The sequence below is a fragment of the Talpa occidentalis genome, unplaced genomic scaffold, assembly GCF_014898055.3.
Source record: "Talpa occidentalis isolate TD23 unplaced genomic scaffold, MPIMG_talOcc4v2.1 talOcc4.16, whole genome shotgun sequence".
NCBI classification, from domain to species: Eukaryota; Metazoa; Chordata; class Mammalia; order Eulipotyphla; family Talpidae; genus Talpa; species Talpa occidentalis.
Genome location: NW_023601653.1, coordinates 342,492 through 355,035, shown reverse-complemented (window position 1 = coordinate 355,035; position 12,544 = coordinate 342,492). Strand labels below are relative to the sequence as shown.

Here is a 12,544-nt window from a genome sequence, read left to right as displayed (position 1 = left end):
GGGGGCGGCCTCCGCCCCACTGGGCAGCCGGCCGGCATGGACGTTTGCTCTCGGGCCAGCAGTGACCAGCCGGGCACAGATCCGGGCGGCCTGTTGCTGTCAAAGACGCGAGCGCCGGGGGAAGCTGTCGCCTCCCAGGAAGCCCGGCCGGGAGGCTCCCCTGCGCAGGGGACCACGCCGGCCCTCCAGTAACTGGGCACCAGGCCCCCGTCGTTCTTACGACGCCCCAAATTTAATGAACCCGCAGGGACAGCGCGAGAGCGGAGCCCAGGCGCCCCCGCTCGCCGAGGGACAGAAAGTCCTGAAGGAGCACGGACAGGTCAGGTCCAGGGCAGGACCACCCCGCGGCGCCAGGAGCCCAGGTGGCGAGGGTGGGGACCCGCCCCCCAGACTGCAGCAAGCCTGCCCCCCCCACGGCCTGTCCAAGACGCCCTCCTTCGAAGGGAGCAAAGGGGCGCTTGGGTTTAAACCCGGAGAAACATCACACTCATGGCGAACCCCTGGGCGCCCCTCAGCGGGCCGGCCCCCCCTCCTGGGGAACCCCCAGCCCCGCGCCCCCCCAGCCCAGACACAGCAAAGGCGCCAGCACCCCCACCAGGAGGCCCCCAAACACGGGGACCGGCCGCGGGGGGCCTGAGAGCCGGGCCGGGGACCCCAGGCCGGCGGGAGGGCCGAGAGGGGCGGGCGGGGACAGGGCCCGGCCCCCCCGCCCCGCCCCGGCGCCCCCCGCCCCCCGTGGGACTCGCCCGCACGGACCGAGCGCGCAGCCCCCGCGAGCCCCCAGGCCCCGAGCCCGCGCCCGCGGGCGATACAGACTCTTCTCGTCTCTGCGGGCGCCCTCCGGCGAGCGCGCGGGGCGCGGGGGGCCCTGGTCCTCGCGCGGCTCCATCGCGGCCTGCGGCGGCGGCCCGCCGTGCTCCCCGGCTGCGGCCCGCGCCCCTGCGAGGAGAGCCGGGTCAGCGCGCCGCGGGGCTCCCGGGCGGGGGCGGGGGCGGGGGGGGGATGGGGGGCCCGGGCGGGGCCGGGGCGGGGGCGGGGTCCGGGGCGGGCGGGGGCGGGGGCGGGGATGGGGGGCCGCGGGGCCGGGGCGGGGGCGGGGGCGGGTCCGGGGCCGGGGCTCCGGGGCGGGGCGGGTTCCGGGGCGGGGCGGGGCGGGGCGGGGCCGGGGCGCGGGGCGCGCGGGCCGTCGGGGCGGGGGGGGGGGGGGCGGGCCGGGCTTCCGCGGGGAGGGACGCGGCTCACCCCGGCCCGGCCCCGCGGCGCGCGCCGCGCCCCCGCCCCCGGCCGCGCCCCCCGGCGTCCGCGCGTCGCCCGGGGCAACGAGCGCGGGCAGGGCGGCGCGGGGCGCGGGCTGCGGGCGCGCGCGGCGGCCCGGGGGCGGGCGGCGGCCGGCGCGGGGCGTGGGGCTGCGCGGGCGCGCGGGCGGGGGGCCCCGCGCGCGGCTGCAGCTGGGGCCGGCGCGGCGCGGGCGCGCGGGCGCCGCGGGGCCGCCGTCGGGGGCGCCGGGGCGCGGCGCGGGGCGCGGGTCGGGGCCGGCGGCCGGGGCGGGGCTCGGGCCGGCGCGGGGGCGGGGGCCGCCGAGCGCCAGGGCCATGGCGGCGGCGGGGACGGGGCTCGCTGTGGTCTCGCCGCCCGCCGGGGCCGCGGGTGCCGCCCCGCCCGGCTGCGCGCCCCGCGGTCAGACCCGCCTCACGCCGGGTCACAAAGACTCCAGGGGCACCGGCCCCCTCCCCGCCCCCACCGCCGGGCGCCGCGGGGGGCCCCGCCCGCCCTCTCCCCTGGGCGCCGACATGGGCGAGAGGGCGCACCCCGCCCCCCTGCGCACTGGTGTCCCCTCCGGCCGGCCCGCCGTGCGCCCAGGCGGCAGGGAGTGCGAGCCTTCCAGGGTCACCTGGGGCCTCGCCTGCGGGTGGACAGGCCAGGTCCTGTCCCCCTCCCGCGGGGCCAGCATGGGGGGCCTCCAGGGGCTTCCCCAAACCTAACCGGCATCTCATTGGGTTAAAAACAATTGTTTCACGTTTAACTTCCCAAGATGGCCCACCGGCGAGCTTCTGCCCAGGATGGGAATCAGCTGGGAGGACCAGGTGGGGCCAGCCCTCCGCCCCAGCAGGGGGACCCTGGGCTGCCCCCCCAAACCCCCAGGGTCCAGGAATCCTCCAGCCCCTACCACTGACCTCTTTTTTCAGAGCCGGGCAGGGACGTGCGGAGGCCCAGTGAGCGCAGGCGCAAGTTAGCGTTTATTACTCAGGCAGAGTTAGACACTGGGTGGGGGGATCCAGGCCGTTCTAAAATTAGGGAGCCTAAGGCCCCAGAGCCCCCACCCAACACGCTCCACAGCTCAGACTTTCTGGAGCCCAAGCAGCGCCAGGGGCTGGGCTGCCCCTGTGGGCCTGTGTCGTCTGCTGGAAGCCCCAGCGCCGTCCCCAAGGGTGCAGCGGGGAGGGCAGTGGCCAGGTGGGCTCCAGGAGGGCTCGGGAGGGGCTGCTGTGCGGAAGGGTCCTTGCTCAAGTGCGTCCCCTGGGGTGCGGGTGGGGCTTTGGGGGCTTGGGGGCCTCCCGGACCTCCTGGACCTCTGACGGGGCAGCCAGGGCTGCGGACAGGACTTTGGGGCTGGCGTGCGCGGCCTCTCGGGAGTCTGGCCTGCATCCCTCCTGCTTGCTGGAGAGCTCTCTTGAGGGTCACGGGCCCGGGGGTCCCCGCAGCTGTCTCCTGCACTCAGCAGTGAGACTGGAGGGCCCGCCGCCCCGACAGCTGCGCCCCAACACCTTGGCTGAAGAAGAGCAGGGACTGACACCCCCAGGACTCCCCACCTGGAGGAGAGCAAAGCCTCCTCACGGGCAGAAGTATCTGCCCCCAAATTCCTAAATCGATGGGCACGCCTCCCTTTAGAACAGGCTCTCGGCTCTCTGGGGCGATGGGTGTCCCTGGGAGACATTGGCAGCTCCAGGCGCCCCGGCGTGCGGGGAGAAGGGGCGTGCTGCCCGGCCCCGCTGGACGGCGGCTGAGTGAGGGGCGGGGGACGGACCGCCCAGCGAGGCCCTTGGCTCTTGCTCTTTGAGCCAGGCGAGGGGAGTGGAGCAGGCCCCCCGGCCAGCGGCGGTCAGCCTGGACCGGCCCACCTGACGTGTGCTGTCCGTCTGTCTGTCTTCGTGTGGGCTTCGCAGAGGTGCCAGAGCCCCAGGCCCAGAGCAGACTGTGGGCCTCTGCGCCTGTGTGACCGGGCGAGGGCAGGCCGCGGCACGTGGGGGACACGCCTGGGCAGAGGTGGGTCTGCCCCAGGCAGCGTGGAGGGGCAGAGGCGGGGGCCGCCGGGCGGGCCGGCCACCAAGCCCAGCTCTGTGGGCCCCTCCCCACCCCCCCCCCGGGCCCTGCGCTGCCCCTGCGGTCAGGCCACCGGGGACACGCCGAGCTGACCGGACCAGTGAGCCGGAAGAGTTCAGAATTAACTTGCTGATTTCAGAATTAAACTACCAAAGGGGCCCTTCGCGGCACCCTGGGGTGGAGACGCCAGGGGGTCTGCGGTGCGGGCGGCCTGCTGGGTCGGCCTCCCGCCGGTCACTGTGCCATCTGCACCACGACGGCTCTCCAGGCTTTCTCCTTGTCAAACTCCTTCAGGGGGCTTCTGGCCTGCGGTGAGACAGGACACGTGACCGCCTGAGCTTGGGCACCCCTGTGCTTGGAGTGGGGGGCACACCAGCGCCAGCGCATCCAGTGCGTCCAGCTGCCCCCACTGCCTGGGGAGGCGCGGGGCCCCGGTGGGTGGGCCCTGCACAAGCCCGACTGGTGGTTTGGGGGCGTTCGTCTGAGCCCAACGGTGGGGGCCCAGGGTCTGCACCTGCTCCGAGGCCTCGCTAGCGTCGCCTGAGGGCAGGCGGGCGGGCAGGCAGGGGCGGAGGGCACAGAGGCCTCCCTGGTCCTCTCGGGGCAGGGGCGGTTGCCGCTGTAGAGAGGGCGCTGGGCCTGGCCTGGACGACGGGAAGCCCTCCCCACGGGCCTGCCTTCAGGAAGGAAAACATCGAGGCAGGACCCCCAGGACCCCCAGAGACAGGACAGTCCCCAGGCCCGACCCCCTGGCCTGGCAGCTCCAGAGCCTGCCTGTGCCTTCTGATCCCAACACGGGATGGGGCAGGTATCCAGGGTCCAGGCTACCCCCGCAGGGGCAGGCACCACCGGGCAGGAAGTGGCACCCAGGTGGCGGGGGCTGGGGCGGGGGCCCCAGCAAGAGCAGCGCGTGCAAAGGCCCGGAGGCCAGCAGCTCCAGGCCGTGAGGGGGTGCGCAGAGCACGGGAGAGGGGCTCTGAGACCGGACCTAGCGGGAACGACTCCAGTCTACCCTGCAGCGGCCCTGGTGGTCTGAGCAGCTGCCCCTGGTGCACAGGGTACCGCAGGCCTCGAGGACAGTTCTCCACGAGAACGCGGCCTGGACGGGCAGCCCCAGGGAAGGGGACGCCGGCCTGGCCTCTCAGTTATGGCGGCCTAGTGGTAGGGCCTGGGCAGAGATGGTCGGCGCAGCCTGAAGCCTTGCAAAGGGCCAGGGTGTACCTCCCCCCCAGAGCTTGGGCTGCAGGGAGCCTGGTGGGCTGGGAGCGCCCCACCCTGGCAGAGCACCCCCAGAGGCCAGGAGGAAGCTCTGCCTGCGTGCACCCTGCAACCCCGTTGCACTGTGAGAGGAAAGCGGAAAGGGCCAGCCCGGGACGTGTTTTTTCAGGGCCGGATGGTGCTGGCTTGGCCGGCCCAGAAAGCGTCGCGGGTCTTGCTCAAGACTTCCAGGCGCTTTATAAACCCCACGGCAACATGGCAGCTCTGCGGGCAGCCAGAGCACGGGCGGCGCCCCAGGCCAGGGAAGGGGCCCTCACCTGGCCAGCCGGGCGCTCCTGCGTGTCAGCCGGCGGGGCGCCCCAGGCCGTGCCCACCTTGAAGTGCACACACTGGATGGCTGTGGCCGTGTTGAGCCCGGCCTGCAGCAGTAGCTCCAGCAGCAGCAGCAGCAGCAGCACGTCCTGGGACTGCTGTGGGGCCAACGCAGCGGTGAGCGCCATGGCCCTCCTCTGCACGGGGGCCCCGCGGGAGCCCGCGCAGGTGGCCCCGCAACTGTGCCCCCCACGGCCGGACCCCACCCACCCCACCCGGGGCCGCCAGCTCCAGAGCTAGAGCAAGCAGGGCCAGAGCATGTGGACAAGCCCCGGTTCACCCGCTCCCCGGCCGACCGCCCCCGAAGCCTGTGGCTTGGAGACCTGGAGCGCTGGCGCCAGCTCCACAGAGGAGACCTAAGGAAGCAGTTTTAGTGTTAGTTCTGCTGCTCTGGGCTTAACGGGCACAAAGATGGCCTGCAGGTGGCTGAGGCCTGGGGCTAGGGCCCCAGGGACTGCCAGCGTCCACAGGGAGCCAGCTGGACATGGTGGCTAGGCCTGGGGCGTCCTCCTGGCAGGAGCGGCGGGAGGCCTGTCCAGCTCGGGGCTGGGTGGTTCCGCGTGCCTGGACTTTCACGTGGGAAGTTTGGGGGCGTTCCACGCTGGACACAGCGCATGGTTGGAGGGAAGCCCCTGCGCCTGGGGCCAGAGCTGCGCACCGCCCCAGGAAGTCCTGCCGGCAAAGTTCAACCCCTCGCTCACCCCAAGCCCATGGCAAGGCAACAGAGAGTCTCATGGCCACCAGCTGACCCCTTATGTGAACACGGGTGGGGGTCCAGGCGCAGCAGATGCGTGTCCAGGGCCAGGACACCCCAGGGGGCCTGAAGCAGGACAATGGAAGCAGCTGGGTGGCGCCAGCGGCCAGCCGTGGGGCAGGTGGGCAGGTGGCTGGGGCTGACTGGCCACAGAGGGAAGCTGGACAGGGTTTGCCAGAGACCCTAGCCCTACCTTGATGGAGGGCGGGTAGTCCCGGAAGATCTCCAAGACCCTCATCACGCTGAAGGACAGGTACCCGGCGGCCGTGAACAGCAGGGGGGCTGTGAGGCTGCTGACAGCGATGAGCACCTCCACCTGGCCGGACAGAGACGCCGTCTGGGCCCCACGGGGACAGAGGCCCAGCCGTTGGGGCTCCTGCTGAGCCGCTCGGTCTGCGATCCCAGCCCCTCCCATGGGGCACAGCTGTCCACGCTGGAAGGGTGACCTCCCCTGGCCCAAAAGCCAGCTCCTCCTGCCCCCCACGGGGAGGCTGCCTGGACGGCGCCCATGAAGGTCCGGCCGCACGGGTGGCTAAAAGCGAGGCTCGGGCGAGACAGGGAGGAGCAGCCAGGGTGCTGGCCAGGGTCCGGCACACCTACCAGGCACCTGCTGGGGCACTCTGCCGCCACGTGGCCGGCCACGGCACTCGGGAAGCACTGCAGGGACATAGACATGAGCGGCAACTGGCTGGGGTCAGACTGCAGACGTGGCCTCCGCTGCCCGCAGCTAGGCAGAGAAGCAGCGGCCAAGAAGAGGCCAAGTGGCCTGCAGTGCCTGGTGAGACATTCCGTCAGCCCCAGCCCTGGAGGGTCCTGATGGCCACGGTGCAAGCGGCTGGCCCCAGTCCCCGCCCACCCCGCTTCTGCCCGTCACCGGCACAGTGGCTCCATCTGCGGCCCCTGGGCCAGCCCCGCGGCTGGCCGTGCTCACCGCCACCAGGATCCAGAAGAAGGTCACTGAGCCGTGCGGGCCCGAGGCGGACTCGTCCACGTTCAGAGCGATAACGCCACCCAGGACGGCCGAGACGCCGGCAATCACCTCGATGACCTGTGGGTGCCATGGACGTGGGGCCGGGCTGGGCCAGGGCACAGACGCGGACGCCCACCCCAGGTCCGCCCCGCGGGGCACACGCCCCGGCCGTTGGACCCCCAGACCAGGGCCCCCCCAGCCTGACCCCTGCTCTGGCCCACAGGGTGGGGGGGTGGGGGGGCCAGGCAACAGGAGACAGCAAGGCCAGGAGGAGGAAGAGGCTGCCGGGGCCATGGGAGCAGAGCTCAGCGCCCTTCAAAGAGACACGGGCGGGGCAGGCGCCCAGGGCTGCCGGGCTGGGGGGAAGCCGCGTCCACCAGGACCCGCAGCCGCCGGCCCCGCCCCAGGGGCAGTCTCTCACCGAGTAGGACTTGAGGGCCCGGGCCGGGAAGGCCGCCTCGTCCAGGGGGTGGGTGCTTTCAGGGACGCAGCCCTGGAGAGAAGCAGACGCTGTGGGCAGGCCCGCGGCTGCCGGTGTCCAGGCCGTGCCAGTGCTCCGGAGGCAGACGCGCTGCCCGGCAGGTGGCCAGCAGCGGGCCGGGGCCGCCCACGGGGCTTTCTTCGGCTGCGGTCCTCTGCCCCCTCCCCCCACAAGGCCGCGGGGTGCAGGAGCCCCAGAGCTGGGCCTGCACGGCCCGCACGGCCTGCACCCACCCTTCTCAGCTTGCCGTGTGCCTCGCTGGACCGGGCAGACAGGATCACTGTGGCCGCCATGAGGAGCTCCAGCAGGAGCAGCAGGATCAGGTTGAAGTTGATCTGCAAGGGAAGCGGCGCGACCAGACCTGGCTTCACGCGCTCGGCTGCGGGGGGCCGCATGGGGCTTCGGGTCCCCCTCCCTGGGCGCTGGGCCCCTTTGGCTTGGCCGGGTTTGGATTCAGGCAGTCTCGGCGCGAGGCCTGGACTCGGCCCTGGGGTCGCAGGCGGCCAGCCTCTGGCCTCGCTTTCTGCGTGCTTGCCGGGGTGGGGGGGGGAATGCCGCTCTTGCCCCCCGTGGCCAAGTCCACGCACGGCCAGCTGGGTGGGGTTGGGGGCGGGGCGCCCGCAGCCCCGGCCCTGCGACCCCGGCACCCCTTGAGCAGCGTTCAGCCCGGCAGCTCCACTGGGGTGCGGGCTGCCCCTCCCAAGCCTGTGTCCCACGAGCTCTGCCCACGGCCGTCCCCGCTACCCACAGCCAGGCAGCCCTGCGCCCCGCTGTCCTTCCTGGAGGGACGTCCTACTCCCCTGGCCCCCTCGGCTCTGCCCCTGGGGTGTCTGGAGGTGCAGGAAGGGAAATCCCCACAGCCAGACTGAGGATGAGGGGCCCCCGGGGCTCCACGTGAGCCTGGCCCGAGGCAAGGCCATCGCATGCGGCGGTCAGCCCACGCCGGTGCGGCCCAGCAGCCGATGCGCAAGAGGACAAGGGTCAGCGGCCACCTCTGAACGGGCCTGGACAGGCCAGGGGGGAATCGAGGCACCGCTGAGGGGCGGCAGGTGGGCGGCGGGAGGGCGCATGGGGCGTCGGCCTGTCCCTGTCAGGGGTGTGCGTAGAGCAGCCGTCCTGCTCGTGAAGCTTCTGCCCGCGCGACGACGGTGCCAGGGGAGAGGCCGGGCTGAGGGGGACAGTCACGGGGCGCCGGTGGCCGAGCCGGGCTCTGGCCCGAGCGGGAAGCTGGGGCGGGACTCTGCGTTCCTGCAAACTCTCGCGTCTCCGCGGCGCGGCAGGGTGAGGCCGCGCGGGCCAGCGGTGGGCCAGCCCCCCGCCGTGCTCTCACTGGGACTGTGACCCCGCTGCGGACGGACGCGGGGCTCCCGGGGTCCCACGTGCTCCGAGCCCAGTCAGGCCGGCGGATCTGGCCGGGACAGTCTGCCAGGGCCTGGCCGGGGCGCTCCCGGGGCGCGTCCGCTGGGCCGCGGGCGGGGAGGATGGAAGGGGCGCTGGGCGGGGGGCAGGCGGACGCCGCTGCAGCCATCAGACCTGGGGGCGCCTTGGACTCACACGGGGACAGGGGCGCGGGCAGCACCCGGCTGGGCAGCCACGCACCTGTCCAGACCCAGCACAAAGGAGGCGGCCCTCAGGGAGCCCCGGGGAGCCCCGGTGGGCGGAGCCCCAGCCGCGCTTTCCAGGAGCTTGTTCTAAACCAGACTGGGTGAAAGCTGGCGCGAAGGGACAGGAGCTGCGGGGCTGGGCTGGCGGCGCGGGGGGCGGGGGGCGGCGTGTGGGGGGATGTCGGGGGCCGTGGGGGCCCACGGGGGGGGGCGGGGGGGCGCAGGCTGAGAGGCAGCGCTGATCGGGGCGCGAGCCCAGACGAGCCCGCTAGGGCAGCCTCTGGCACGGGGCGTGGGTTGCGGGGCGTCGGGGGCGCGCTGGCCTGAGGCCGAGCTCCTGGTCACCTCTGCTGGGCCCGGGACAGGGTGGTGCGCTCTCCTCTGCGCTCCCCACTGGCTCCCCCACTCGGGCTCCCTGGGGCAGCGGCTCGTGTCCTGCCCGCTCAGCCCCACGACGAGGGGGGCTTCCACCGGGCGGCCACGGGTTGCCCCGAGCAGCCGGAGCAGGACAGGCCAGTGTTTCTTCCAGAAACAAACAGCTCTCGAAGCACCCCTGCCGCCCGCTGCCCGCCGCCCCGGGGCCCAGCAGGGCGCCGGGCAGGACTCACGTCTATGGCCGACGGGCTCAGGACGAGCTTGCACCCGAACCAGATCAGACAGGTGGTGGTGATGGCGAAGGCCGACACGAACAGGATCTGGAAGTCAGGAATCTGCAAGGAGACGGGCTGTACCCTCCGGGCACCTAAGAAAGAGGGGGACAGGAGGACCCGCGGGGCCACAGAGCCCCCGCCCGCACCTGCCCGCGCCCGCCTCCAAGCCCGTGGACTCACAGCGTGGACGTTCCTCCTGGAGACGGCGAAGCTCACGATCGCGGAGGGGACGCACTGCCGAGAAACCAAGCTCGGTGACCGGGGCCTGACCAGCCGGACCCGAGCAGTCAGCGCTGCTTACAGTATTGCTAACGTGCGCGTGTCCACCCCAGTGTGCCCAGCACAGCGCGGTGCCCCAGGGCTGCGCCGGGGGCCAAGAGGCCGGGTGCCCCAACAGCTCTGCTCTGAAAGATCGTGCGCTTTCCCATGACCTGACACACGCGCTGGGGGCTGAAGCCCTCCCACCGGGCGCGCCTGCCCCGGACCGCACAGCGCGGGTGGGCTGCCCCACACGGCCCCCTCCGCCTGCCCCCACCCCTCGCCGTGGCCCCCACGAGCTGGGGCAGGCATAAGGGAGAGGATGAGTGGGGGGGTCGGGCAGAGGGGGCACCCCGGTTCCTGCAGCCTCGGCCGGGAGCACAACAGGAGCCCCGGCGAGGTCCCAGGAGAACCCACGGGCAGGCAGTTCTGAGGGAGCGGAGACTGGGCAGCACCGGGGGTGGGGGCACAGGGTGAAGGGACGAAGGCGTCTGTTCTGTGTTTGAAGATGTTTGGGGACGTGGCCAGGCCAGAGCAGGTGACCGAGTCTGCCTGGACGTGTCCTTGCTAGAGGGGTGTGTTGGGGGCGTGGGTGGGTGGAGGGGGAGGCGGCGAGGGGGTGTGGGGGGCATGGGGAGGGCAGGGGGAGGGCGGTGGGGGGTGGGGGCATGGGCGGGGCGCGGGCGGCAGTGTGGGACGGGCAGCCCCCGGCTGTGTGGCCAAGAGAAGGGGCCCCAAGTGGCCTGTTCTTGTCCCCCACCCCCGTGAGGGGAGGGGAGGCGTGGGCTGAAGGGGGGCTGAGGTGCGGGTGACCATCACTGAGAGTGAAAACGGCCTGTGGTCTCAGAAGCTGGGGTGGGGTTTGCCCAGAGGGCCCCTCTGAGTCTGGGCCGGCCCTCGGGTGGGGTGGCTGGTCGCCCCTCGGGGGGTGGGGGGCAGCCCCCACCTTGGTGCATCCATAAGCACGGGCTGGGGAGGGGACTCCTGCCGGCCCAGCACCGGCTCCGGGTTGGAGAGTCTGACCCATCAGTCGTTTCGAAAGCAGTAAAGCCTGCTCGAGGCTGCAGTCCCGCAAGGGGATGAGGAGCTCCCGTCCCCCGGGTCTCAGGGCGAAGACGCCGGGGCGCCGCTGCGCTCACCGAGCCTGCAGCGCAGCGGAGATAGTCCATCTCCGAGGGAAACACGTTGCCCAGGTAGAGCGAGAACCCCGAGGTCACGAGCAGGCAGCTCTGCGAAAGGAAGCCGGCGTGGCGGGCCTGAGCGCGCACCTGCCCTCGCCCGCCCTGCGCCGGAGCGGGACCCACTGGGGGCACACCCCTAGTGGCAGCGCCCCCCCCCCCCCGCTGGGCCTGGTGCTGCCAGGAGCCACAGGGGCCTCCTCCAGAAAACGCCCTCACCCCAACATGGGCAGTCTGGGGCCTCCGGACTCCGCAGGTGCAGAGCCTGGCAAACAGCCCCACTGGCCCCTCTGCAGCAGACTTGGGAGGGGACCCTGGAGTGGGGCCTCCTGTGGCAAGGGGCCCCCAGGGCCCCCAAGGTATTGGGAACTCACAGTAGAGCGGAGGCCACGGGGAATGGCAGTGTTGGGGGGTCCAGGTAGGGGGTCACGCACACCCACTGGGGCCCGAGGACCCGGGTGTGGGGCAGAAGTGGCCAGGCACACGCACCCCTAGGCGGGGCCACAGCAGGGGTGGGTTCCCGTGCGGGCTGCGGGGCACAGGGCTGCTGGCGGGGCCCTGGCTGTCCCTCCCCGGCTGGGATGTGTAGTAGCCTCAGCCTGAGGCCGGCGGGGCCGGTGCTACAGATCTTGGGAATGGAGGAAAGGGACCCTGGAGCCCAGGCACGAGGAGCAGCAGGGGGACCGGGCCCTGCCAACCCCACCACTGGGGCCGCCCGCCAGGCCACAGGCCGAGGATGACGTCTGAGGCCCCATGGTGAGACTCACCCCCATCAGCACGGAGAAGACCCATGTCCTGTGGCTGAGGCACCGGGGCAGCCGCGTGGACAGCTGAAGGTCGCTGGGCTTGGGGCCCGGCACGTAGCCCCCCGCGTCTGGCCGGCCGCGCTCCAGGGTGGGGGTCCGGTCGTAAGCCAGCTCCTCCCTGCCTGGCTCCTCCCGCGTCATGGCGCTCGGGGACAGACAGGACATGAGCGGCCACGGGCCTGCGGTCACCTGTGCGGCCCCCAAGTTACCAGCAACACCATCAGCATCTACTTTCCAGCGCTCTGACAAATGGCTGATTTAAACAAGTCGCTTTCAAAACATGCTTTTTTGAAAGTCGTCAGTAAAAGAAATTGGGCCTGCACCGACTGAGCGTTCTCAAACTTGAGAACAAGCCCCTGTTTTAACAGGTGGACAGAACCGCCTTCCTGAGAAGCCCCGAGAGCCTGGGGCAGGGCTGCGGGGTCCCCACCTCCCTGGTCCAGGCCCCCAGGGCTGCCCCCGCTTCCACCAGAGCCGCGCTGGGTCCCGGGGTGCAGCCACTCAGGGTGGCAAGGGAACAGGGAGTGCAAAATACGCACCTCGGGCCCGGCCTGCGCTCACCTCGCGGTCCTCCGGCGCTCTGCTGGCCAGGCTGGCCTCTGGAGGAGGGCTCCTGTTGCCATGTCAGCGGCCTCGGGCTCCCAGGGACAACTATTCACAGAGGGACAAAGGCTCCGCAGACCCACACTGGGGCCGACCGAGAGTGGTGTCCTGAATTCCAATGAGCCCGCAAGGTTGTGCGGGCTGCGTGACCCACTCGGAGCCCCGATCGGCCCAGTCTTCTCCCCACCAGCCCACCCCGGGGTGTCCGCTGGCCACTCTCCACAGGCCCCCGCACCAAGGTGGGTGCCTCGGAAGAAGCAAGCTCCCTGGGAGGAAGCCCCGAGTACTGCCCTGGCTGCTCAGGAGCCCCATGCATGCTGGGAAGCGAT

At 72.3% G+C, this 12,544-nt stretch overlaps 1 protein-coding gene across 5 annotated transcripts; it reads right to left on the bottom strand.

The window, feature by feature from the left end:
• Window positions 1-3,555: 3,555 nt before the first annotated feature.
• On the bottom strand, window positions 3,556-11,753 carry MLC1 (modulator of VRAC current 1). 5 transcript variants are annotated; one of them, XM_037515200.1, is made up of 12 exons: window positions 11,574-11,753; window positions 10,768-10,857; window positions 9,551-9,604; window positions 9,329-9,430; window positions 7,350-7,451; window positions 7,057-7,128; window positions 6,597-6,713; window positions 6,266-6,322; window positions 5,859-5,981; window positions 4,857-5,009; window positions 4,068-4,082; window positions 3,556-3,627 (listed from the first exon to the last, which is right to left on the bottom strand). In XM_037515200.1, exons 1-12 carry the CDS (start codon window positions 11,751-11,753, stop codon window positions 3,556-3,558), a joined length of 1,137 nt encoding a protein of 378 aa, XP_037371097.1. The 5 variants fall into 5 exon arrangements, with proteins under 5 accessions (XP_037371097.1, XP_037371098.1, XP_037371100.1 ...); XM_037515201.1 differs by lacking the exon at window positions 6,266-6,322; XM_037515203.1 differs by lacking the exon at window positions 9,329-9,430.
• Between the last annotated feature and the right edge of the window lie 791 nt (window positions 11,754-12,544).